At 40.7% G+C, this 27327-nt stretch overlaps 1 protein-coding gene across 8 annotated transcripts in view; it reads left to right on the top strand.

The window, feature by feature from the left end:
• Positions 1-322: 322 nt before the first annotated feature.
• Positions 323-27327, top strand: part of PCNX2 (pecanex 2) — a 288254-nt gene continuing 261249 nt past the window's right edge. For all 8 annotated transcript variants that reach the window (XM_057737510.1, XM_057737507.1, XM_057737504.1 and 5 more), the window contains exon 1: positions 323-694. In XM_057737510.1, the coding sequence (XP_057593493.1) occupies positions 542-694 (153 nt within the window). In that variant the 5' untranslated portion in view covers positions 323-541. The remainder of the gene's footprint in view (positions 695-27327) is intronic.

Below are 27327 nucleotides of genomic sequence, written 5' to 3'. Positions count from 1 at the left end.
GAGCTGGAGTTACATAACTCTTTTGGCGAAGGCTGCAAAAAAGGCAAAGGCAAAGGAACATGTCCTGGTTTGTCTCTTCTGCTTGGGAACATCTTTGATTTTTAAGCCTTTCACGCTCCCTAAAAGGAGAATGAGGTGAAAAGGAGGGGTGAGCGGTCAGAGGTAAAAGAAGAGGCTGGAAGGACTCCGAAATTCTTCTCCGCACCCCCCGCCCCCTACCAAGGAAGGCCTGGGCGGGCGCTGGGAGGAGCCCCTGGAGCATCCCCCGAGCAGCCGCCTCTGAGCACCATGGGAAAATCCTTCCTCCCTCGGACATGGCGCCCACCTGCCCGGCGGCAGCAGCCGGCTCCGGCGCCGCGATTCGCGGGTCCGGGCAGAAAGGCAGTTGGAGCTTCGGTCGTGGGGCGGAAGGAGCTGGAGGGGGCGGCGGCGGCGGCGGTGGTGACGCCGCCCGAGGGCCCGCGTGTTAAAGCTGAGGGCGTCCGGGCGGCGGGAGGCGGGCAGCGGGCAACGCTGCGCGCGCCGGCCCCAGGACGCCGGCATGGGGTCCCAAGTGCTGCAGCTGCTCCGGCAGGGCGTGTGGGCCGCGCTCACCGGGGGCTGGTACCACGACCCCGATCAGAGCAAGTTCACCAACAGCTGCCACCTCTACCTGTGGCTGTTCCTGCTGCTGCTGCCCCTGGCCCTGCACCTGGTGAGTGGCGGGGTGGGGGGAGTGGGGTTCAAGCCCTCCACCCGTGTCTGCCTCGGGGGGAAGGGATTGGCCGTGACTCGTAGGAGGTGGCATGGGGGAGGTCTTCGGGAATTGGGGACAAAGTCCAGGGAAAGGAGGAGGGCTTCTCCGGCAGGAAAAGAAGTAGGAAGGACTTTGGGGGCTCTGAGACTCATTAAGAATTGACGCTGGCTGTTCCGATGAGTCAGACTCTGCGTGTCGCTGTGGAATGTTGAAGCTGTTTTGTATGTGAGCGGTCCCAGGCCCCTCGGCTGGGTAGCTTGGGATGATGTCTGGTATAATATGCTGTGGATGATAGCCAAGAGGCAAAATGAGATGTTAAAAGCAAACCCATTTGCGTTGTTGATCTTTTCCCCGCCTTTCCTCCATTCTTGTTTTGCTTTGGGAAGGCAGGTTCAATGATCAGTAACTCAATTTGCAATTTCCGCACCACTATGTAAAGAAATATAAAGAAATCTGTAGAAAAATGTAATGATGGGCAAATCTAATGTTATTTATTTGACCCTTTAGTGAGGTTACACAGTTGAGTGCTTGCTGAATAATTACATAGATGACCTTCTTAGGTAAACAAACGTAATTCAATGTTTAACTTATTTGAAAAGCTGTACAAGTAGGGTGCTCCATGTCATAATAAATGCCTTAAGAATCTAATTTTGATATGTCTATTGAAGGACTTTATTCCTGAAACATAATTTGATCATATCCTCCACAGCAAAAATCTTCAATGAGTTTGCACGGCTGACAGGGTCCCAGTCTGGCATTAGGAGTTGTCTGTGATTTGGCTCCCATTTACTGGTTTTCTGGTAATTTATCCACAGGATCAGAATTCTGACTCTGAAGTCAGGCTGCCTGCGTTAAATTTTGGGTTCACCTCTTACCAGTTCTGTGACCTTGGGCAAGTTACTTTTACCTTATCTGATTTTTAAAATTTCCTTATCTGTAAAATGAGAAAAAACACTAAGACCAGATGTACAGTGTTGTTTTGGGGATTAAATGAGCACGTAAAGCTATCCATCTTTCCCGCTTGACCTGGGATTGGACTCAGAGTGGGTGTAAATTTCCGTTTTGTTACTTATTAGCTGTTTGACCTGATAGCTGACCTATCTAAATCTTAGTTTTGTCATCCTTAAAATAGATGTCATAATGACCATTTCCTGGGAAAAATACAATTTCATGTAAAAAGCGCTTCATACAGCCGCTGATCCTTGGAGAGTCTTCAATAAATGTCAGTTTCCTCTTCTTCTGTGACCTTGTTCATCCTCTTTCCTTAGCCTATAGGGTCCAATGTTTTCTCTTTGCCTAGAGGGGCAGCGTAGCAGAGAGATGAGGAACGCAAGCTTGGGTTCAGTCCTGGTTCTTCTGCTTACTGGTTGTGTGAGTTTGAGCAAGCTTGAGCTCCCTGGTTTGTAAAGCAGGGCTAATGGTACCTACCTTATAAGGTGCATAGGAGGATTGATTGAATGAATTAGTAGGGGACTGAATGAATTAATGAGCCATTGAATGAATGAATGACTCCGAGTACTTCTCAGTACTGACTTTTGTTTTTTTCCCATCATTCACGTGCCAAAATCTCTCCATCCTTCAGAGCCCAGTGGAATGGCCATCTCTGTCTGGGCTTCCCTGATTCACTTATCTAGAATTAATTTCTCTTCTCTCTTGCCCTAATACCATTCTGTATTCAATGTCAGTACTGTGGTGCATTTTGAATTCTGTACTTAGTTGTTGGAACGTGTATTTTGCCTCTACTCCTGGGTCGTGAGCTTTTCGAGGACTTGGATTTTGATTTTGTTGATTCATCTTGGTTTTCCTTGTTGTACCTGGCAGAGTGCCCTGCATTTGGTTAACAGTGATCTCATACACAATAAACTGGGAGAACTGAAATCAATCTGCCTCTCTTTCTGCTCCAACCAGCATTAGGTTGTCTCTCTCACAACTTATTTTGAGTACTTCCTGAAAATGACCTAATCCCACTCCTCAGCAACAACCAGATTAACATTTAATGTATATTCCTGCAGATTTTTTTTATGAATACAGGCTCATTTTTACATAACTCCTTTTAAGATTTGATGTCTGCATATGATCAGAACCCATAATTTCTACGTAATTGTGCTTCATTGAGTAGCGTGATTTCTACTTTATAGTTGTAAATAGGAAAGAAGTTCCTCTCTAATGATATTTCAAAATAATTTTGGGCTAAATCTCCAGAATTTAGAAAGCAAAAAACTGATACCTTAAATAATTTTGCTCTTAAATTGGATTCTGTAATCAAACCAGTTATACTAAAATTTGTATATCTTTATGTCAGTGTGCTTTTAACTATTATAGAATAATTTTATGTGAGTGCGTTTGGTATATTGCTGCTTTTTAATATATAGCCTATCTTATTGAAAAAAATGTAGTCCTTTTCTTGCTCTTGTCTTCCAGTCTCTGAAAATGATCTTAGAAATAAAAGATCCTTCTTCCCCTGTGAAGGGCTCTGTTCTCTGGGTTTTCATGCCTAAGTATATTTTTCTGCACTTCAGTGCTGCCTGTGATTGTTCACATCTTTCTCAGTTTCTTCCACTTATGAAAACTTGGTCCAAAAAGATCCTTGCCTGCTCGCTGACAGCAGGGGCTTGTATGCAGTTCTGTTATTTAAGGGGCCCTGAACTTTCCTAGGCTTTGCACAATTTGATTAAATATGTTTCATCAAGACAGTTCCACTGTAGGGAGAATCCACCATTTAATTTAATGTGGACCTTGAATGTGTAAATTAAAACTTTGTTATTAATTATTGAGACAAACTGATCTCTAAGCCCCAGCATTTACTTAGGTCTGCTTGATAATGGAAATTTGGTTATTTATTAGCATTTATAAGCTATATATTTTCCAGAAATGCTAAAGTACATACCTAAAAACATCAGGTCAATTTAGATAATCTGGAAAGAGTTGTACTTTGATTTATTATCAGGCTGCTTTTAATTTGGACCAACTGAAAGATGCATTTGTCATCAGAGACGTTTCACTTTTCATTTATTACATGTGTCCTTGTGCTTATTCTTTCGAGATTCACATAGAGCTTTAGAACAGGAGGACCCCGGCATGGTTCTGACCCTGAATAAGTTTTTTTTTTAAAATTTTATTTATTTATTTATTATTTTTTGGGGATACACCAAGTTCAATCATCTGTTTTTATACACATATCCCCATATTCCCGCCCTCCCTCGACTCCCTCCCCACCCTCCCTCGAGTCCCCCCCACCCTCCCCGTCCCAGTCCTCTAAGGCATCTTCCATCCTCGAGTTGAATTCCCTTTGTTATACAACTTCCCGCTGGCTATCTATTTTACAGTTGGTAGTATATATATGTCTGTGCTACTCTCTTGCTTCGTCTCAGCTTCCCCTTCACCCCCCGCCCCCTCCCAAACCTCGAGTTCTCCAGTCCTTTCTCTGCATCTGCGTCCTTGTTCTTGTCACTGAGTTCATCAGTACCATTTTTAGATTCTGTATATGTGAGTTAGCATACAATATTTGTCTTTCTCTTTCTGACTTACTTCACTCTGTATGACAGACTATAGGTCTATCCACCTCATTACATGTAGCTCCATCTCATCCCTTTTGATAGCTGAGTAATATTCCATTGTATATATATGCCACATCTTCTTTATCCATTCATTTGTTGATGGGTATTTCGGTTGCTTCCATGTCCTGGCTATTGTAAATAGTGCTGCAATAAACATTATGGTACATGTTTCTTTTGGGATTATGGTTTTCTTTGGGTATACGCCCAGGAGTGGGATTACTGGATCATATGGTAGTTCTATTTGTAGTTTTTTAAGGAACCTTCAAATTGTTTTCCGTAGTGGCTGTATCAACTTACGTTCCCACCAACAGTGCAGGAGAGTTCCCTTTTCTCCACACCCTCTCCAACATTTGTTGTTTCCAGATTTTGTGATGATGGCCATTCTGATCGGTGTGAGGTGATACCTCATTGTGGCTTTGACTTGCATTTCTCTGATGATTAGTGATGTTGAGCATCTTTTCATGTGTTTGTTGGCCATCTGTATGTCTTCTTTGGAGAAATGCCTACTTAGGTCTTCCACCCATTTGTGGATTGGGTTATTTGCTTTTTTGGTATGAAGCTGCATGAGCTGCTTGTATATTTTGGAGGTTAATCCTTTGTCCGTTGTTTCATAGGCAACTATTTTTTCCCATTCTGAGGGCTGCCTTCTAGTCTTGTTTATGGTTTCTTTTGCTGTGCAAAAGCTTTTAAGTTTCATGAGGTCCCATTTGTTTATTCTTGATTTTATTTCCACGATTCTAGGAGGTGGGTCCAAAAGAATCTTGCTTTGATGTATGTCATAGAGTGTTCTTCCTATGTTTTTCTCTAGGAGTTTGATAGTGTCTGGCCTTACATGTAGGTCTTTAATCCATTTGGAGTTAATTTTTGTGTATGGTGTTAGAAAGTGTTCTAATTCCATTCTTTTACATGTTGCTGTCCAATATTCCCAGCACCACTTATTGAAGAGGCTGTCTTTTTTCCATTGTATATTCGTGCCTCCTTTGTCAAAGATAAGGTGCCCATATGTGTTTGGGCTTACTTCTGAGTTCTCTATTCTATTCCATTGATCTTCCTTTCTATTTTTGTGCCAGTACCATACTGTCTTGATCACTATGGCCTTGTAGTATAGTTTGAAGTCAGGAAGCCTGATTCCACCAACTCCATTTTTCCTTCTCAAGATGGCTTTGGCTATTCGGGGTCTTTTGCGTTTCCATACAAATCGTAAGATTTCTTGCTCTAGTTCTGTGAAAAATGCCATTGGTAATTGGATCGGGATTGCATTGAATCTGTAAATTGCTTTGGGTAGTACAGTCATTTTCACTATGTTGATTCTTCCAATACAGGAACATGGTATGTCCCTCCATCTGTTTGTGTTGTCTTTGATTTCTTTCATCAATGTCTTAAAGTTTTCTGCATACAGATCTTTTGCCTCCTTAGGCAGGTTTATTCCTAGGTCCTGAATAAGTTTTGACAGCACCAGGCTAGTGTCAAAAAATGTTCCTGCTCTACCACTTATCAATTGTGTGATCTTGGGCAAGTCTTCACTTCTCCAGGCCTCAGTTTTCTCATCTGTAAAATGGGGTTAACTGGTTTTGTTTTATAGATTTAGCAACTGAGATTCAGAGGGAGTAGGTTACTTGCTTAAGGCCATCTAGATAACCATAGTGAAATTCAGAATTTTATCTGGGGTCCTGTTGTCTCCAAGTCTTCAGCCTTGTCACAGCACTGTGCTGCCTGACCTCCTGTATGGGAGAGCATTTGAGCTCCATGAAATAGTGACCCCTCATCAAGAGGAGTTCTGATCATCCTGGTGGGGTAAGGTCAACCTGAATAGTGGAAAAAAGGGGGTGGAACATTCACATTCTTCAAGACCCCATGCAGGGCAACGTTATATATGATTTTCACACAAAAAACCTGTCCTTTATTTTATGGCTGTAGCTTTATGTTTCCTGTGATTTTCTTGTCCTTTAGCCAGACTTGCTCTGTTTCCAGTTCTGCTTTTTAATTTAGCCTTGGAGACATTTTTGATGAGAACCACATCACTTCTCATTGCTGTAATTATAATAAAGTGGGATTACCTGTCATGGGGCCACAGATATACAGTGGGTTCTCTACATGCACTAGCTGTCATTGTCACACCTAATTTGGTGACTCTTTATTATGGTCTGTGGCCACTCACCATTTGGGTACATAACTGTTTTTCTTTAGGTTTTGTATTTCTTTGGCCACCCCTTTTTCCACTCCTACTTCTAACATGGAATATGCCTTTATGTGAATTATGGAAAGGTGGTCTGTCCAAAAAGACACCCTTTCCTGGCTCAGGACCTGGGGACTGGACTTCAGCCACCATTTGACCCTGGAGGCCTTTGTGTAGGATGCAACCTGCACAATCTGACACAGCAGGCCTGGCTGGTCCACTTGATTGTTGTTACTTTGGTGGACTGCTTGGTACATTGCTGGTGCCAAAAGGGTACCTCTTGCCCTGGTTAATCCTAGCGCTCCTATTCAACTTCTTCATAAGAAAAGCTTTTCCTACTATTGAATCACAAGGTTCATACCTTGTCTCCTTTGATTCCTAGAAGCTTGTTGTCTGGTCCTTCTACTTATGGGGACCTTATTTATTCTTACCTTGGGATGCATGATGCTTTGCACTTTCCCATAATCCACTTGAATGTCTGAACTTCCTTCCTCCTGCCCTCACCTGCCTGAAACAGAGTGGGTTTGAGGTGCAAGAGCTGCAGTTTAGGGATGCTTGAGGTATTTTCCCCTGGGCCCTAGGCTTCCAAAGAAGTGCAGACCTGAGCCTTCTAGAGTCAGGCTGAATGCCATTCCATGTGGTTGTCTTAAAAATTTTGCTGCTCCAGATGGTTGTTTGGATTGTGTGTACGAAGGGCTTGGCTCCATGGGGACTTTGCTTTCCTGGTGCAAGCACTTTTACCAGGGATGTCCCCCTCCCTAGGGCATCCTAGGGCAGTCATCTTCAATCTTTTCAAGTTAATATGGCCTTCCTTGAGTGACGTTGCCACCCTCCTGCAAAATCCCTTCTGCTTCTTCTCATCTTCTGCCATTTAGACACATGGACGTCTGCCAGCCAGTTGTGTTTTTGTGTCTGTGGCAAAGGAACCAGCACCTGCCTTGTTCTAGTTGGCCTCCATAACACTCTCCAGAAAGAGTGCTCTTTCCCCCTTTTCTTTCCGTTCTAGTATTGCAAGTTCATGACTAATTTTCTGGGGGTTAAATTTATTATGTCTCTGACCCCATCCCCACTTCCCTTAATTTTGCCCAGTTAGTGACTAGTTCTATTTGGGTTCTGCTTTCCTTAGATATACTGTTATTTTTCCAACTGTGATGTCTAATGCTTTATTTAATACCCTTGGTGCGATTTCTTTTGGGTGGAAGGTGATACTTATCAGAAGATTATTTTTTTCTGATTTTAACCAATTGGTCTCTCAGTTGATTCCTTTTACATGTTGCCCAACTTTATTCTCATTTTATCTACTCTAAATCTCTTTTCTACATCCTATGGAAGAAAAAAATGGACTAGTCCTTGTTGGTATTCAGATTTTTTCCTTTTCTTCTGGTGGATTTTACCCTTTAACATTTATTATTATTATTATTATTATTATTATTATAGGTAATAGTAACAGCCAACACTCACTGAGCACAGACAGGCAGGCACTGTTGGAAGAGTTTAGCATGAACTAAAGCATCTCCTCCTCACAGTAACCCAGAGGGGCACTGTCATTATTTCCATTTTACAGTTGATGGAACTGGCACAGAGAGGTTGGTTAAGAAGCTTCAGGATCTATGGCTGGTTGTGACCCAACCAGAATTAGAGCCCAAGCAGTTGCAGTTGGTACCTCCTCAGCCATATCACCTCGAATACAGGTAATTTCACAACAGGGCCACCTATTTTCTGCACATTGGCATGAAGAGATCCAGTAACTGAACATGTGCAACGGAGTATTTAGGAAAAGTTAACTTCCCTCCTGCACTTGTCTCTAGTACCTCATTCGAGAGACAGCTGCCACACACAGTCTCTTGTGTGTTCTTCCAGGGACATTTTATACACATGTGAGTGGAAGTGTGATGTGAGGGCTCCTAGGTTTAATCCCAAAGCAGCCTACTTTGTCATCCACCTTTTGTCCCTTTCAATTTGCTCCACAGAGGAGTTCTTTCTCTATTCTTAGATAAAAATGTGCAAGCCCCAGGACGTCAGGTCACAGGTAATACAAAGTCTTATAGTTGCTCTAAGTAACAAAGCACAGACTCATTGGGATTTCAGAATGTTATTTCATATGGTGACACAAGCAGGAAGGGGCATGAGGATGGCATGGTCTTTTTTCACTCTCCTCCTTCACACATTGGCTGATGTTCTGATGCCTTTGGCATCGAAGAGTAGGAAAGTTCTTTGTTGACCAGTGCAGTAATAAGCTGGCTCTGGGCTCTTGAAACATGACTCACGTTCCCAGCTGACTCTCTCCTGCGAGGTCCTTCCACGTGTCCTGCAGAGATCCCGTTCTCCTTGCCAGGGCTCTCCCACCTGCAGTTTCCTTGAGGAGGGCTGCTGCCTCTCTATCCCGCCTGGCTGTTTACTCCTTCCACAGTTCCTTGGCATATGACGGTCCACCCCAGCTTCCCTCTGCTCCAGCACCCTTTCGGACTTCTAAAGCAAATTTCTAAGACATTTGTGCAGAGAGTCCATGCAAACGCTCATGTATTCTCTCCCTGAACAGACTCTGAGAGGGCAGGCCGGCCCCAAGATAGCAACGTCTCCTTCATCCCTCTATCAGAGCAGCTAACCGGCCAGTTTCTCATCTTTTAGCTCTTCTGGGAAGAGTCAGACCTCAGGCTCTCTGCCCAAATTGTCAGGACCCATAGCAAGTCTCTGAAAGGTCCCACTGAAGCCTTCCTCTCTGTTGTGGGGGAGAGAGACACAGGGCTCACTGAACACCAATGGTGCCCTCTGACAATCATCACAAGTCCTCTCATCCTGGACTCTATTATAGCCTCACTTTGGGTGAGGGATTTTAGGGTCAACCAGCTCATTGTCATAACCCATTTTGAAGTTTCTGGCTGTGGTTTGTCCCAGAAATTGCGCTGAAATCTAGTATCTATTCTATTGGCTTTTTGGTCAATGCTTCCAGTTGACTATTTTGTTATATACATATGCAACCATATATCTACACAGATCCTTGTTTTTTCCACTTTACCTTTTCTACTTTACCTTGGACAGTATTACATAAAGAGCTACTTCATTATTTTTAATGTCAACGTTGTATTCTACTGTGTGAGTAAAAGGTGGTTTATTTGTCCTGTCCCATATGAAGACTATTTAGTTTTTTCAGATGATTTTTAACCTACTGCTAATATTTGGCTATTTGAATTAACTTTCATTCAGCATTGGAATACACATGTATCAGTCAGGATATGCTAGGTAATGCTGATGTAACAGATAACCTCAAAAATCTCCTTGGTTTTAACAAGTTACTTTTTTTATTCGTAGTATATGTCCTACATGGTTAGTGGGGGATGGTGTGGTTAGCAGGAGGTCCTGCTCATCACAGCCATGTAGGTATCTAGATGGATAGAACCCCCATTTAGGGTGGTGTGGGGCTCTGCTTCCCACCATGACCCTGATCATTGCCAGTCACCATGGCGGATGGAGAGGGAAGGTGAGGGGCATGGATTAGCTCTTTATTTATTTATAATTTATTTATTTATTGGCTGTGTTGTGTCTTTGTTGCTATGCACAGACTTTCTCTAGCTGCGGCAAGCAGGGGCTACTCTTTGTTGCGGTGCGTGGGCTTCTCATTGTGGTGGCTTCTCCTATTGTGGAGCATGGGCTCTAGGCTCACGGGTTTCAATAGTTGTGGCACTTGGGCTCAGTAGTTGTGGTTCATGGGCTCTAGAGCATGGGCTCAATAGTTGTGGGACACAGGCTTCATTACTCTGTGGCATGTGGGATCTTTCCAGACCAGTGATTGAACCCGTGTCCTCTGCATTGGCAGGCAGATTCTTAACCACTGCACCACCAAGGAAGTCCCTGGATTAGCTCTTGAAGCTCCCACCTAGAAATGGCAGATAACTCTTGCAATCAGACTTCTTTGTCAGGGCAAGTCACATGGTCATACCTACTCAAAGGGGAGGGGAAAGTACAGTCCTACTGTGTCCAGGGAAGAACTGGACCTATTTGTTGGACAATCTTTATGTCTGTAAAAGACTAAATGCCAGGTGTTTGGCTAGATTGGGGAAACAACAGGCAAGAGATAGATTGGCATCTCTTCTTATTAAGTTAACAGGTAAAGATAAACAGACATGAACATAATGATAACTGTTATTACAAGGCAAGTACAAGGTGCTCTACAGTAAAGATGGAAGACCTCATCCTGGCTTTAGTGTTTAGGAAGGCTTTCTAGAGGAAGTAACTTCTAATCTGGAACCCGATGAATGATTAAGAGCTAGTCAAGCAGAGATGGTAGAGCAGGAGAAAGAGTGTGGCTTTCATTCTCAGTATGGTAAGACACACTGATGAGTTCTTTTTTTGGTCAAGTGAGAAGTAGGATATTATTTTTGAAAAATTTCTAGGCTACAGAAAAGTTGCAAATAGAGCACAATGAGTGCTATATACACTTCACTTCTGTTTGGCAGGTTTTTTTTTTCCTTTCAGTCTTAATATTTATTTATTTATTTTTGGCTGCATTATGTGACTGGCTTGTGGAATCTTAGTTCCCTCACCAGGAACTGAACCCAGGCCCTCAGCAGTGAAAGTTTGGACTCCTAACCACTGGACTGCCAGGGAATTCCCCAGTTCACCGGTTCTCAATGTCCTGCCACATTTGTTTCCTCACTCTCTTTATATAATTATACATTAAAAATTTTGCTGAATCCTTTGAGGATAAACTGCAGACATCAAGACACTTTCCCCTTAGAAACTTCATCAGGTGTCTTTTAAGGGAAAGGACATTCTCCCACATAATTATCTCACTCAAAAAATGAACATTGATGTAATGCTGTTGTCTAATATATCATTCTCATGCAAATTTCCCCAGTTATGCCAGTAGTGTGCTGCGTAGCTGGGCTTTTTGTTTTGTTTTTCTGGGTCCAAGATTCCGTCAAGGATCACACATTGCTTTTAGTTGTGTCTCTGAACTGTCCTGCATTCTAGGACACGTTCTTCAAGTCTTTCTTTCTTTTTTCTTTTTTTTTTTTTTTGTGGCAATGAAAGCTGTTTTGCAAAATGTCTCACAATTTGGATTTTTAAATTTTATTCTTGAGATTAGATCTCTTAGTATGCATTTTTTGGCATGAATACTACCTAAGTGATGTGCCCTTGTCCTGCATCACAGCAGAGGCATCCAGTGTCATTTCCCCCATTGTTGGTGCCAATAAGTTTGGTCATTGGTCAAGACGGTGTTGGCCAGATTTCTCTGTTGTGAAGGTACCCAATTTCCCTTTGTATTTAACAAATAATCTGGAAGGGGAAACCTAGAGACTGTACATGTTATTGTATCCCTCTCAAAATCTTCATTCATGGTTATACCATAAATTAATGATGCTTGCCTAAAATAATTACCATAAAGATGGCTGCAAAATGGTAATTTTCTATTCTTCTGTGAAGAAAAACTTTCCTTTCCCCCGCCCTGTAGTTTTGTTGTGCTTGTTAGTGTGGTCTCATAGATTCTTTTTTTTCCAAATGGATATTATTCATTCCTATCATCATTTTTTATTAAATTTAAATATTTTATGTATCTCCAAGCCAGATTTTTTAAAAATTGAAGTATAGTTGATTTAGAATTTTATTTTAGCTTCAGGTGTACAGCATAGTGATTCAGTATTTTTACTGATTATATTCCATTAAAAGTTACTACAAAATAATGGCTGTGATTCCCTGTGCTGTACAATATAGCCTTGTTGCTCATCTGTTTTACAGATAGTAGCTTGTGTCTCTTAATTCCCTACCCCTACCTTGCCCCTCCCCCTTCCCTCTCCCCACTGGTAACCACTAGTTTGTTCTCTATGTCTGCGAGTTTGTTTCTGCTTTGCTATATACATTCATTTTTCTTTTTTAGATTCCACATAAAATGATATCATACAGTATTTGTCTTTTTCTGTCTGACTTAATTCACAAAGCATAATATACTCTATGTCCATCTACGTTATTGCAAATGGCAGAATTTCATTTTTTTATGACTAATATTCCATATATACACACACACACACACACACATATATATATACACCACATTTTCTTTATCCATTCATCTGTTGCTTCCATATCTTGGCTGTTGTAAACAGTGCTGCTATGAATGTTGGGCTGTATGTATCTTTTCAAATTGTTTTTTTCAGATATATACCCAGGAGTTGAATTGTTAGATCATATGGTAGTTTTTTTTTTAATATGTATTTGTTCATTCACCTTTTTTAAAAAAATAAATTTATTTATTTGTTTATTTGTTGGGTGTGTTGGGTCTTGGTTGCTGCACACAGGCCTCCTCTAGTTGTGGTGAGCAGGGGCTACTCTTTGTTGTGGTGCATGGGCTTCTCATTGAGGTGGCTTCGCTTGCTGCAGAGCATGGGCTCTAGGCACGCGGGCCTCAGTAGTTGTGGCTCATGGGCTCTAGAGCACAGGCTCCTTATTTGTGGCACATGGGTTTAGTTGCTCCACGGCATGTGGGATCTTCCCGGACCAGGGATCAAACCCATGTCCCCTGTGTTGGCAGGCGGATTCTTAACCACTGTGCCACCAGGGAAGTCCCGGTAGTTCTATTTTTAGTTTTTTGAGGAATCTGCATACTGTTTTCCATAGTGGATGCATGAACTTACATTTTCACCAGCAGTGTGCAGTGGTTCCCTTTTCTTCACATCCTCTCCAGCATTTGTTTGTGGACTTTTTGATGATGGCCATTCTGACAGGTGTGAGGTGATATCTCTTTATGGTTTTAATTTGTGTGTGTTTGATAAGTAGTGATGATGAGTATCTTTTCATGTGCTTATTAGCCAGCTGTGTATCTTCTTTAGAAAAATGTCTATTTAGGTCTTCTCCCCATTTTTTGATTGGATTGTTTGCTTGGTTTTTGAAATTGAGTTGTATGAGCTGTTTGTATATTTTGAATATTAACCCCTTGTTGGTCACATTGTTTGCAAATGTTTTCTCCCATCCTATAGGTTGTCTTTTTATTTTAACAATGGTTTCTTTTGCTCTGCAAAAACCTTTAAGTTTAATTAGGTCTCATTTGTTTATTTTTGCTTTTATTTCTTTTGCAGTAGGAGACAGATCCAAAAAATATTGCCACTATTTTTGTCAAAGAGTATTCTGCTTATGTTTTCTTCCAGGAATTTTATGGTTTCAGGTCTTACACTTAGGTTTTTAATCCATTTTGAGTTTTGTTTTGTTTTTTTCCTTTTTGGCTGCACCATATGGCTTGTGGGATCTCAGTTCCCCAGCCAGGGATTGAACTGGGCCATGTCAATGAAAGCCCAGAATCCTAACCACTAGGCAACCAGGGGACTCCCCATTTTGGTTTTATTTTTTTGCATATGATGTGAGGAAATGTTTTAATCTCATTCTTTTACGTGTGGCTGTCTAGTTTTCTCAGCAAAAGAGACTGTCTTTTTTCCATTTTGTATTCTTTCCTCTTTAGTCATAGTTTAAGTGTATAGGTTTATTTCTGGGCTGTCTATTCTGTTCCATTGATCTATGTGTCTGCTTTTCTGCCAGCACCCTGCTGTTTTGATTACTGTAGCTTTGTACTATAGTCTAAAGTTATGGTATTTGTTCTTTTCTCTCAAGATTGCTTTGGCAGTTTGGGGTTTTCATGGTTCCATATGAATTTTAGGACTATCTGTTCTAGTTCTGTGAAAAATATCATGGGTATTTTGATAGGGATTGCATGAAATCTGTCAATTGCTTTGGGATTGGACATTTTAATAATATGAATTCTTCCAATCCAAGAACACAGAATATCTTTCCATTTCTTTTTATCATTTTCAAATTCCTTCATCAATATCTTATAGTTTTCAGAGTCTGGGTCTTTCACCTTCTTGGTTAAGTTTATTCTTAGGTATTTTATTCTTTTTGATGTGATTGTAAAGGGGAATGTTTCCTTAATTTCTTTGTGGCAGTTCATTATTAGTGTATAGAAAAGCAACATATTTCTGTACATTAATCTTGTATCCTGCAACTCTCTCCAGTCTTTTTGAAATTCAGTTTACCCAAAATTTGGCAAATGGTACCTTTTTCCAGCAGTTTCTGAGTCCTTTGGATATGTCCTCATCAGCTTTTGAGCACTTCTTTGTTTTCTACCCCAACAAGTTAGTCCACACTTAGCTTATTCATTTTCTACCCCAGCCCTGGAAAAAGCAGTCCTTACTCTAAGGAGCCTTGATCCTTTTGGTGAGGAATAGCATTTGGAATCCAAGATTTGGGGCAGCTGTAGTTACATTTATTGCTTTGGAATTGTCTTTGCTTCTAGGCCCTTTCAGTAGACAGAGCTGGGGGAACATATCCATGTATCTATCTAGCAATCGTCTACTGAGAGTTTGTTCTGAAACCTTTATAATCTGATCCAAATCAAAGGATTCTTCTTTTCCTTCACCCACTCCACATTTATATCTCCTTTTTTCCACAGTGAGAATTATGGTTCCCAACAATATCATTTTTTTAAATCCTAAAACACACACAGGAATTACTACTCCTATACCTCAACCAAAAGAAACTCTTTTGATTAAGTTCAAGATTGTTTTGTGTTTTTTGTTATTATTATTATTATTTTAAGAATACACCAATAATGTGCTGTGTGAGTATTATTTTCTAAAGTTCCTTGGATTAATTATTTAAAAAATTTTTATTGAGATATAATTGACATATAGCATCACATTAGTTTAAGGTTTACAACATAATGATTCAATATTTGTATAGGATTAATTCTTTTTTAAAAAATATTTATTTGTTTATTTATTATTTATTTAATTTATTTATCTTGGCTGTGGTGAGTCTTAGTTGTGGCATGTGGGATCTTCCTTGTAGCATGTGGACTTCTTCATTGTGGCATGTGGACTCCCAGTTGCGGCATACAAACTCTTAGTTGTGGCATGCATGTGGGATCCAGTTCCCTGACCAGGGATCGAATCCAGGCCCCCTGCATTGGGAGTGCAGAGTCTTACCCACTGGACTGCCAGGGAAGTCCCTAGGATTACTTCTTTATATTTATTTTTTGATTTGTCTTTGTTGTTATGCTATCAATTTGATATGTGGTTGGGTTCATCTGTAGGTGTTTAATTCTAGGTTTTTTTCCCTCCATCCTTGTTTATACAATAGTTTTGGGAGGTATAAAAGTGGTTAAAACTACATTAAAAAGATATGCCATTTTGTGTCTGACTGCTGGGTGGAAAGTAGATTTAAGAAAGAGCAGGATAGAAGTGGGAGGTTCAGAGCCTATTTTATTGGTCCAGCCCAGAGATGATGTTGGCAGTAAAGATGGAGAAATGTAGATCTAGTTTGATAAGATTTAGTGGTACGTTTGTTTTTGGGGTGGAGAAGTAAGGATGAGGTAGAAATCAAGGGGTATCATTGACTGAGATGGGAAAGGGTAAGTAAGAGAGGAGGTTGGTGAGAAAGGATGTGAAGCCAAACACCTAATTTTAGACACGTTAGCTTGGAGTTTCCTTTTAGATATCAAAGTGGAGGTGTTGATTAGATAGTTGGATGTAGGTGTAGGGAGCTTAGAAAAGCAGTCTAAGCCAGAGATATGGATTAGAAAATCATCAATCTAGAGATTCCATTGACTGCCAAGGGACTGAGTGAGAACGTGTAGGAAGAGAGAAGAGGGCTGAGACCCCAGGAGCTTTAGACTCAGATGTAAGGCAGAGAGGAGGTGTGAGTGAGGCAAGGGCAGAGCTAGGAAAGTATGGCCTCTTAGAAGCAGGCAGAGGAGAGCATCTCAAGAAGTGAGCAGCTGTGCTGAGTGATGCTGAGAGAATTGAATTAAATTGTTGTCTTTAGAAACGTTGACAAGAACATTTTCAGTGGAGCGTTGGGGAGTAGCAGTCAGATGGCTGCGGGTTTAAGAGACAATGGGAGGTGAAAAAATGAAGACAGGTGGTAAAGACAGTTCTTTCATGCAGAGAGTGAGAAATAGTACAATCCAATATCTGGAGAGATATGCAGAATCAAGGGAAGCTTACCCTTCTGCCAGGTTTGGAGGAATCTTGAGGATGGGGATGTGAGTTAAATTCCCCCTTTGGTCCCTGGTGTGGTGCTTTCTACACAGTGGGTGATGAAATCACTCTTCACATTAATGAAATCTAACGCATCCGGAAATTCACCATTTCGGTAGAGGATAGAACAGTCTGTAATCAGGCCCATTTCAATACATTCACCGTGTTGTGGTGGCCTGGATCTAGATCACTAAACGTGAAGCTTGAAAACCAAGGTGTTACTCATAGTATTGAATCGCCTTAAAGTTCAAACTTTGCTGTTGTTTCCCAGACACGCTTTGCTTTATTACATAGATGGCAATTATCTTTTTCTTTGTGGTATTTATTTAATAAATACAACTTTTTTCCCTATCGCGGGAAACTTGGATTTAATATGAGAAGACCATTGTCTCAAATAAAAATGATTTAACTCATTTATTGATATTGGCTGATCTTAAATATAGAAAACAAAAATGGAAGTTCTTGGACTGTGAAGGACCTTAGGAATTTTCTGTATTGGATTATATGTATGTTTCATTTCCTTTCTCCAAATCTTTACCATCTCAAAAGAACATCAAGAGAGGTAATACTGATTTCCTGTTGGTGTTCCTAATCTTTTGATAACTTACTCTTCCTTTCAAGACTACAACTCGATACTTAATAATCAGGGAAGAATAAAAATCGCAGAAAATAAGAAACATCCTTGAGCAGTCCCTGAAACAAATATTTTACCAGGAAAACAATTGTCTGCCTTATTTCATAATTATTTTTTTCTTATTATGTATTGATATTTCTGACTGTCCAGACAGGCAATAAAAACATTTGCTCTGTAGCGCTTTACCCACCTCAAAACACTGTATCTGCATTGATTATTCCATGGTGTTGATGACTGATACGTAGATGATGATGGTGATGGTGATAAGTGACACTAGCATTTGGGTGCTTATTAGGTACCAGAAGTTGTATTAGTAAAATAATTAACAATCCTATTAGGAATTGTTATTATTATTCCCATTTCACAGAAGAAATGTAGACTTGTGAAGGCTGAATAACTTCCCCAAGGTTGCAAAATTGTTAAACTGAGAAAAACTTACAGCATATAGACATGCATCACTATCATAAATGTTTATTTATTCACCAAGATTTTTGAGCAGCTATTTGCTGGGTACAAGGCTAGGTGTTGAGAGTAGGGTGGAGAACAAGACAGACCCAGTCCTTTCCTCACGGAACCGACCATCTTTAAATGGCGCTTGGGAATCAGTAAGAATCAATAAGAAAAATATAAACACCTTGAAAAGTGACATAAGTAGACAATTGACACAGAGAAATATACACACATACATATATATAGAATAAATACATGAATGATTATTTTACTAGTAGTCTAAGAAATACATATTAAAATAATGTGATTTTGGCATATCTAGGTTGCAAAGACGTAAAAGGTATCAATAATACCTAATGTGCTTTAAAGGAAAAACCATTCTCAAAAACTCATAAGGATACGTGTACCAGATGGGTCACTATTTGTTACAGCAAAAGACTAGAAATAGGTAGCAATTGATAGAGAACGGGTTAATGAATTATGTATGATACATCCACATCAGGTACTATGCAGTTGTGAAAAAAGGGAATGGGAAAGCAGACTGCTAGAGAGTGATCTGCAGGATCCACTGTTAAGTAGAGAGAAAGCAGGTGCTAACATGAGACTAAAAATGAGGAAGGAAATAGGAAGCATATATTCAGTTGCTTTTGTTTTCAAGAAGACATAATAAAAGCATAAGTTAAAAAAAACTAATAGAAAAGTAAAGGAAATAGAAAGACTGGGGGATAGCAGCAGAGCTGGAAAGAAGGAATGACTCTTGTTTAATAGTCTGGTGACATACTCAAGCAAAAGAGACTTTAAACACAGAGTTTCTATGCCTATGGGGATATAAACGAAAGATGAAAACACCACAAAAAAATCTTAAATTATGTTCGGTTATCTTATTGTCCTCAATAAGATTTTATATTGTTATTTTGAAATGATTACATATAGATAAAGACAATAAGAAATTATGTTAATATTTTTAGGAATCAAGATTTCAGCAGTAAGAGAAAACAGGTACAAATCAAATCACAGAAGTTACTTAGAACCTTGTAATCTTTCCATTTGAATTGGAAATACCCATCTGAAATCATGATTTTTTTTCTAAAAAATATGCATATTGTTTAGCTCTATTTAAACACCTACAATCAATGATAACCCAATAAGAATGTACAAATGTCATACTCAGATTCTGATCTCTAAATACCATTTCCTTCTAAAAGAAAGTAGGGCTCTTTGGAGAAACGGCCCATTCCAGGTCTGGGCCAGAAAATGTACAAGAGGAGCCTGGGGACAAAGAAGCTGTTGAAGAATACTAGGGTCAAGTTCAAAGGCTGTGGGTGTAAACTTGTAGATGCTGGCCGAAGATGGGTCAGTATGAGCACCCATGAGGTCATGGCATGATGATGTGCATTTAGGAGTGGGGCATGTCCTATAGGAAGACAAGGCATTAATGCTGTCATACTGAAGTTGTACTGGATGCGAAAGGGCTCAGCTCTCCCGCCTGGAGTAGCCGGTATGTCAGCATCAAGACTTGCCCCCAGGCCTGCAACCAGTCTGTGGTTAGCCCCAGAATGTGGTGGATGAGAGAGCCTCGGTGTCTCCATCTGTGAGGAACTGGAGAAGCAGGGTTGACACTAAGGAAGAGAGATAGAATCCTACACACATCCCTTGGTTATCAGAAAACCTTCCCTTCTTAGAAATCTGCACTCCCCTTGCACAGAAGTGTACCCCCTATTCCCACCAATTCCCTAAGCCCTTTTCTTGCTCTGACTCATGAGATTGGGGCCCGTGGCCCCCCTTCCTCTCATCCAGTGACTCTCATGGTGCTGGTCTCCTGATGTGATGTCACTGCTGCAGGATCCTCTCTCCCTCACACGCCCCATATCTGTCATCTCAGGAGCACTTACCAAGCAGCCAGTGTGGGAGTCCTGACTCCTCACTATGAGTCAGCAACTTCTCTCGACTTCTCCCTGCACTTGGCTTTGTCAGCTCCTGAGGAAAGCACAGTTCATCCTTGCTGCTGTTTGAGAGCCTTGGAAATGTGTGAGGGAGGTCAGGGCTCAACAAAATTGCTGAAGTCAGGAAAGGCCATGATGTTGACTGTGGATCGGGGACTGTGGGATGTACAACGAGAGACTCAGCCCTGAATTCAAGAAGTTTTTCTAAAAAATAGTACAATGAACTTATTTACAAAACAGAAACAGACTCACAGACATAGAAAACAAACTTATGGTTACCAAAGGGGAAATGGGGAGGGGGGAGGGATAAATTAGGAGTATGGGAAGCATATAAACACTACTATATGTAAAATAGATAAACAACAAGGACCTACTGTATAGCACAGGGAACTCTACTCAATATCTTTTAATAAGCTATAATGGAAAGGAATAAGGAAAAAGAATATAGATATGTACATACATACATATAACCGAATCACTTTGCTGTACATCTGAAACTAACACAACATTATAAATCAGCTATACTTCAATTAAAAAAGAAGTTTATAATTACCAGAAAGGAGAGTCCATAGAAGTGAGAGAACCTTCTATGAGTAGCACAAGTCATAGCTGATTTGGAAATCAGAGTGCACAGTGCTGGCACAGAATATGTCTAACATAGTATTCACCAAACCATTTACCAACCAACTGATCAATGAAGACTGGTGAACATACCTGTGATGCTGCAGAAAGGTGTATCATGCCCTTGTCATTCATTGCTTCTTTGTGTTCTTTACTTGGCTCCATTTCTCCTTTTTCCTTCAACATGGGCCTTCTCTTCAAGTGTATCTTTGTATTTTATTATCTTCTCTTTCCCTTGAGTCAAACTACTCTGGTGGCTTTGCCTGTCCCATCTGTGCTAATGATATATGCCTTGCACCTGCCATCACCCAGATTCCTGCTCCGTGTCTTGCATTGTCCATTTCCTGCACCATAGTTTCCTGTCCAGCTTCCCCACAACAGCTCCCGTCCCCTGTGATGTCCTCCACCTTCTCTCACTGGTGGGCATCACGCTCGGTGGGACTGTCTACTGAGAGAGCCCTCTGGTTGTGTGTCACTCTCCATTGCTTGTACACCACCTTAATCTCATGTCGACACCTAGGTACTTTACTCCTTGATGCCACTTCGGTTTGGGGTTTCTCAGAGCACACTCTTGTTAATCAATTATCAAGAACCTGGGGGCTCAGCAGAGCTTTAGCAGAAAAGGTTTAAAACTAGTATAAGAAGTGCTGGAGAGAGTTAAGTGTAGGTATTTGCATAGGTCAGTGATGTGGTTAAAATGGTGCTTGAGAGGGACTGTCTTGAAAACTGTAGAGCAGGGTTGGGGAGATTAATAAGCAAACCACCCAGGGCCTCCCAGCAGGGATGGAGGGGGGACTGAAAGGACCCAGCAGCATCCTGTCATCCATTCCTCCCATCTCTTCAGCCTCATCTCCCTCCATCCCTCCTTCCTTTCAGTGGTGCAGGCAGCTGCACTCTCTGAGGCTACTTCATAGCTTTTGCACACTGTTCCCACTGCCTGAAGTCACCCCACTCTTCCAAGGTGACTCTGTTTCACCTTTCAGTGCTAAAGTTAAATGCCACTTTCTTCCAGAATTATTCCTTGACACTCCAAAGTAGGTTAGGTCTCCTCGTTGGACAAAAATAGATTAATTTTGTAATTAGTTGTAATTAATCTGTGCTATCATGGAAGCCTCTCGAAGACAGACATTTGTTTGCCTTTTTGTTCACAACTGTCTCCCCAGTGCCAAGCATAGTGCCTGGCACAGATTATGTCCAGCAAGTCCTTGTGAAAGGCTAACTGAGTAGGGAGCATGACCATTTCTATGATCCTGCTAGTGATCTGGGGCTTTGACTTGTAACTTCTCTGGGCAGTGGACAGTTGTAGAGTGGATGCACCTTGATCTTGAGAGACAGTCTAGGAGAATCAGTGAGCTCCTGAGGAACTGGTTCTGCTTAACCTCCGTGTTCAAACAGAGGAACCCAAGGTAATTTGGTTGTTCATGTTTCTCAGTAGGAAAATGTCATATGTCATCAAAATTGTCATAAAATAATACTTTTAACTATTGTGGTAAGATACACATAACAAAATTTACCATCTTTTTTTTTAAAAAAAATTATTTATTTATTTATTGGCCTTGTTGGGTCTTCACTGCTATGCATGGGCTTTCTTCAGTTGCGGTGAGTGGGGGCTACTCTTTTTTGCAGTGTGCAGGCTTCTCGTTGTGGTGGCTTCTCTTGTTATGGAGCACGGTCTCTAGGCAGGTGAGCTTCAGTAGTTGCGGCACATGGGCTCAGTAGTTGTGGCTCACGGGCTCTAGAGCACAGGCTCAGTAGTTGTGGCACACGGGCTTAGTTGCTCCACAGCATGTGGGATATTCCTGGACCAGGGATCAAACCCATGTTCCCTGCATTGGTAGGTGGATTCTTAACCATTGCGCCACCAGGGAAGTTCCTAAAATTTACCATCGTAATCATTTTTGAGTGTACAGTTCAAATAGAGTTAAGTATATTCACATTATTGTGCAACCAATCTCAGGATGTTTTCCTCTTGCGAAACTGAAACACTGTATTCATTAAACAACAGCTCCCCATTTCCCCCTCCCCTGAGTTTCTGGTAGTCATCATTCTCCTTTCTCTTTCTATGAATTTGGCTGCTCTAGAAATGCCATGAGAGTGTAATTAACGCGGATTTGTCTTTTTGTGACTGGCTTGTTTCACTTAGCATTATGTTCTCAATATTCATCTGTGCTGTAGCATGTGTCGAAATTCTCTTCCCTTTTAAGATTGAATAATATTTTTTATATATATGTATATATATATCACATTTTGTTTATCTATTCATCCATTTGATAGACACTTAGATTGCTTCCATCTCTTGGCTATTGTGAGTAATACTGCTGTTAAAATGAGTGTACAAATACCTCTTTAGGACCCTGCTCTCCATTCTTTTGGGTCATATAATTATTCTATTTTTGATTTTTTAAGGAAGTGCCATATAATTTTCCATAAATAATAACTTTAAAATAAAAAAAAAATAGCAGCTCACCATATGGTAGCCTTTCCAAGCAGTCACCTTGTAAGATTACTCATTTATTCCGGCAATCCTGCCATTGATCCTGTTGGTCTCAGACATCTCTTTTAGCAGTGCCTCTGCAGTTTCTGCTGGTTTGGGAAGCAGAATGTGTAAGGAAAAAGTTTAGTAGTTCAACTCATTTTTGCCTCACTGTTCTTTTTAAAAAGCATCACTGACTGATTTTAATCTTTTGCTCAAAAAGTTTTTAGATTTTGAAGACTATTGCTTAAAAATTAAAACTTGTAACATTATAATTCATTAAATTTAAATATTAATTGAAATTCATTTTAAATTTCATAACACTAAACATTTTCTATATCAATACCTTTTTTTTTTGTTTTTGGTCGTGCTGCACAGCTTGGGGGACCTAAGTTCCCTGATCAGGGATCGAACCTGCACCGTTGGCAGGGAAAGTGCGGAGTCCTAACCATTGGACCGCCAGGGAAGTCCCTGTCATTTGGGTTCTGAAGGTACCTAAAAACACAAGGAATCGGACTTGTTGATTATGGATTCGACCTTCCAGTAATAAGTTAATGGCTTTGTGAAGACAAATATTTCTCAAATTCCTTATGAAAAGTGAATATGTAAGTTTATTATATATCAAGTATAGCAATTATCACGTATATTTTATATTATATATAAACTATATTCACATTATTGGAACCTGATTTTAAAATCTAAATAACATTTCCTTCTGCTAGGAAACACATGACATTATATTCAATGATATTCAAGCTCAGTATCAGTACAGATTTATGGTTGAGCTTATCATTCCATTGACATCACTTTGCCTTTAAGTTTACTGATTGATTCATCCTTTTTATCTCAGTGTACATTAAAGATGTAACTAAAATGCTAACTCTTACCAGGGCCATCTGAAATCAAAAAGACAACATGAATCCAGATTTCTTGACTGCGCTAAGCATTCATTGACTAAGCTGTGCACTCAGTATTCTTCATGAGAAGAGAAGGGAAGAGGAGAGGAGAGAAGAGGGGAGGGGAGGGGAGAAGAGGAGAGGAGAGGAGAAGGGAGGAGAGGGGAGGAGAAGGGAGGAGAGGAGAGGAGAGGAGAGGAGAGGAGAGGAGAGGAGAGGAGAGGAGAGGAGAGGAGAAAGAATTAGACAATTGCAGGTGCCAGCTACTGAAGTTGTTTCCAAAGCATTTAAGCCCACGAAGATTCTCATTTTAATGACACTACCTTAAATCTACTTATGCAACCTTTGACTATTTTTCCATCTTACCATTCCCTGTAGCACTACCTTGATGATCCAAACATTTGCCTGCCACTTTTCTATCCACTATTTCCCTTATGAAAGTTACACACAAAACAAGAGGTCCAGGAGCTCAAAGAAATGAGAACAGGTGTGATAAGAAAGACAGCAGACTCAAAGGAAGCCAAATATCAGGCCTGAGAGAAAGCATTGTATTCTCCTTTTGGTCCATCTTACTTTGCAAGATAGAAGTGCAGGTAAAGCTATTTTCTGAAGATGAGTCAAACTTCTAGATTCCTTCTACCTCATCATTTTTAAACATGATGTATTTGCAAGACTGGCCTACTTCTAAGTGGCACTACATTGAGGGCTCCCTTTCATATTCTGTCCAGCACTTTCATATATGTTAGCATGCATTCTCACACATCTGGCTCTGGGAGTTCTTGACCCATATTCTTGGAACCCAAACTTCTGCTAAGTTTATTACAGTTCTCAATATATAGCCAGAAATTCTAGACTTTCGAGAAAATATTAACTTTGCTTAATTTTTTTAATAAAGGAAATTCATAAAATATTGAATGAACTGTTAATCCAGGATCTAAAAACCAATAAATCCCTTCATACATATAAATGCAGAGAAATGACTGTAATTCTCTATCTTAATGGCCTGATTTTTGATGTACAGACCTGTTCCCAAACCCCCAAGGAATTACAATTTACTTAGGAATCAAGGGTCCTACTGAGTGAGATCACTGGAACTAATGCCTTGACACAGATGAAATACTTGACACTCTCTGTTGTGTGAATGAATGGAGAATGGGTGACTGGGTGGACACAACTCTTCTCTCCTAATTCGACAAAGTAGATGAACAAAATGGGATCTCTCGCATCTCTGAAGCAGGTAAGACACCTCAAATTGCTCCATCTGCATCCTGTGTTTTTGGAATAACCTAAAACATTCTAACAGTCATAGATCTGGTCAGGCTTCCAGAAATGTGAGCCAAGAAGTTGCAAAGCCTGTGTCTGCCCCAGATGGCATGAATACCCACACTAGGCAGTTCCCCAGGGCAAGAGGGAATAGTTTGCACACGGCAGCAGCATCTCAGCACTGCTTGATGGGTGTATAGATGTCAAAATCCAGTGTGAGTCTTATCTTTGGCAGACTAATGCCTTATTTATTAGCCCACATTTTCTGAGTAAAAACATTTTCCAAATTACTCAAAGCTTAACCTTTAAGCAGGAAAACCCACTTTATTTTAACCACATTGATGGAATAGTTTTAAATTCCTCTGGACAGTATGTTATCATGAATGTTTTCTCTGTACTTCTAGATATCTAATTATTTTTTTTTAAATCAGTATTTTCATGTGCAGTACAGCTATGTGCATTTGAGAATAAATGTTGAAAGATTTCACTGATTTTCAAAAAGAAATAGTTTTACATTATATGACTAAATTTCCCTATAACCCCTTTTTAATTTTATTTCTTATTATTTTTTATTGAAGTATCGTTGATTTACTAGCTTATTATGTTTTTGTAGTGATAGCTTCAGAGATGGCTGAGGTGTGTGTGTGTCTCAGAAAATGACCACATGGGTGGCTTGCTTTTTTGTAAGTTTTTTTTGTACTTTTACTTTTCCAACACCATTTAAGCGGTTGCTTCTCATGTCTCGTTACATTATTGTGCTTACACCTATTCATTCCTTGTTCCCCCTTCTCATTGCTGCTCTAGGCTGGGAAGCCAAGCTTATTGGGCCAATTATGTGCCACACAAATGAATTACACCAAGATTAAGATCCCGAAGCTTCCATGTGCACCCTTGAGCGGCTCCCCTTGCAGTCAAGTGTGTAAATGTTACGTATAGACTTGGTGGCCAAATGCATACCCTTTTCTGAGCCACTTCAGGGAGACATGGAGTCAAGTGGATGGCGTTCAGATATCACCTTTACAGCAAATGAAGCTATTTGCAAATGGACTTTCTATTTGTGAACTCCAGGGTTATAGGTTCATCCACTTGGTCAGGGCAGCGTGGAAGGCTTTGATCCTCTCTGACTTGGGGCCTGACTTTGGTGACCTAGCCACATGGAGATGCTGCCAGACACACATCTCCTGGGTCCAGCCTGACTCTGAGATGGAGGGGAGGGCAGGAGGAAGGCATGCCCATCTCCTGCTCCCAAAACACCGGTCAGAAATCACTGAGGAAGGAGTGAGTCAGAGGCACAGACAGCCAGCTGTATAGAGGGAATAATCCCCTCCCCTGGAAACCAGAGGGGTGGGGAGGAGTTATTTCCCCCTAGCAGTGATGTGGTGATGTCTTTTGACGGCCCCAGAAGACTTTTTTGAAAAAAATTTCTCCAGGGTCCTCGTTTCTCTTTCAGGTCATTGAAGTGACATGGTAAGTAACTTCCAGGCAATAAAATGGCCTTGAAAGTGATTTTCAGTGATGTTTCTGGGAGTGTAGAATTGGGGGAATCTGAGCAGACCTTAATTATATGGCATAAAAAAAGAAGTGACTTTTGGAGGATGTGCGATTCCATTTGGAGGGTCTACTAAAGGGAGAGGTTTTTAAAGGAACAATGAGAGCAGAGAATTTGGGGAAGAATAATGTGCTGCGTGTCATGTTCCTCTCTGCAAGGAAGTTTTCAGTAAAATGTCAGTCTCTTACTATGTTCTGGTGTGGTACGGGGGTTTTTCAGTGATGTGACAAAATGCTAAGTGGTCCTTCACTGAAGATGAGACAGGACCTGTTCTTACCTGGGTTGCAAACTAGTTACTAATGTTCATGTTAACTTCAACTTCAAACTTCTTGCCTTCTCTTAATTTCAACACTACCAAGCTTATGCTGTAGCCCATATTTATGAGAATAAACTGAAAAGTAATAGCGGAACTGGCACAACAGTGTAAAGCTATTATACTCTAATAAAGATTGAAAGAAAAAAGAAAAGTAATCTCTTTTCTTATTGTGGCAAGTCAGTTTCTTTCCAAATGAATTTCCCCCGTATCCATATATTATCTTTTCTCTCTCCCCATTCTTCCCTAGCCTTCTTTTCCCAGTGCCTTAGGGTTTTTATCTCTAATCTTGAGTGGAAGCTTCCCCATAAAATGGAACCATCAATATTAATTAGGTGAAGTCATGCTAGCTGCCACACCCCAAATCTCTGTGGTTCAATGAATCAAAGGTTTATTTCTCGCTTCTGTTACATGTCCATTTGGGGTCTGGAAGGGCCTTGCTCCACAGAGTCACCCAGGAGGCCAGGCTGAAGGAAGCTCTATCATCTTATAGTTGGATCTGGAAAACAGGGCTTCTGAGATTATCAACTAAAGAGGAGGAGGGGGATGTGGAGGAGGCAGCTAGCTCATAATTGTTCAGGCTTAGAAGTAACACTGGCCACTTCTGCTCATGGTCCATTGGCCAAAAGTGGGCACATGGCCCCTGCCTTCCTGCAAGCAGGGCTGGGAAATGTAGGGGAGCACGTGGCATAAT

The sequence above is a fragment of the Hippopotamus amphibius genome, chromosome 5 (genome assembly GCF_030028045.1).
Source record: "Hippopotamus amphibius kiboko isolate mHipAmp2 chromosome 5, mHipAmp2.hap2, whole genome shotgun sequence".
Taxonomy (NCBI): Eukaryota; Metazoa; Chordata; class Mammalia; order Artiodactyla; family Hippopotamidae; genus Hippopotamus; species Hippopotamus amphibius.
The sequence above is the reverse complement of the archived record's forward strand: the minus strand, read 5'-3'. Positions and strand labels throughout refer to the sequence as shown.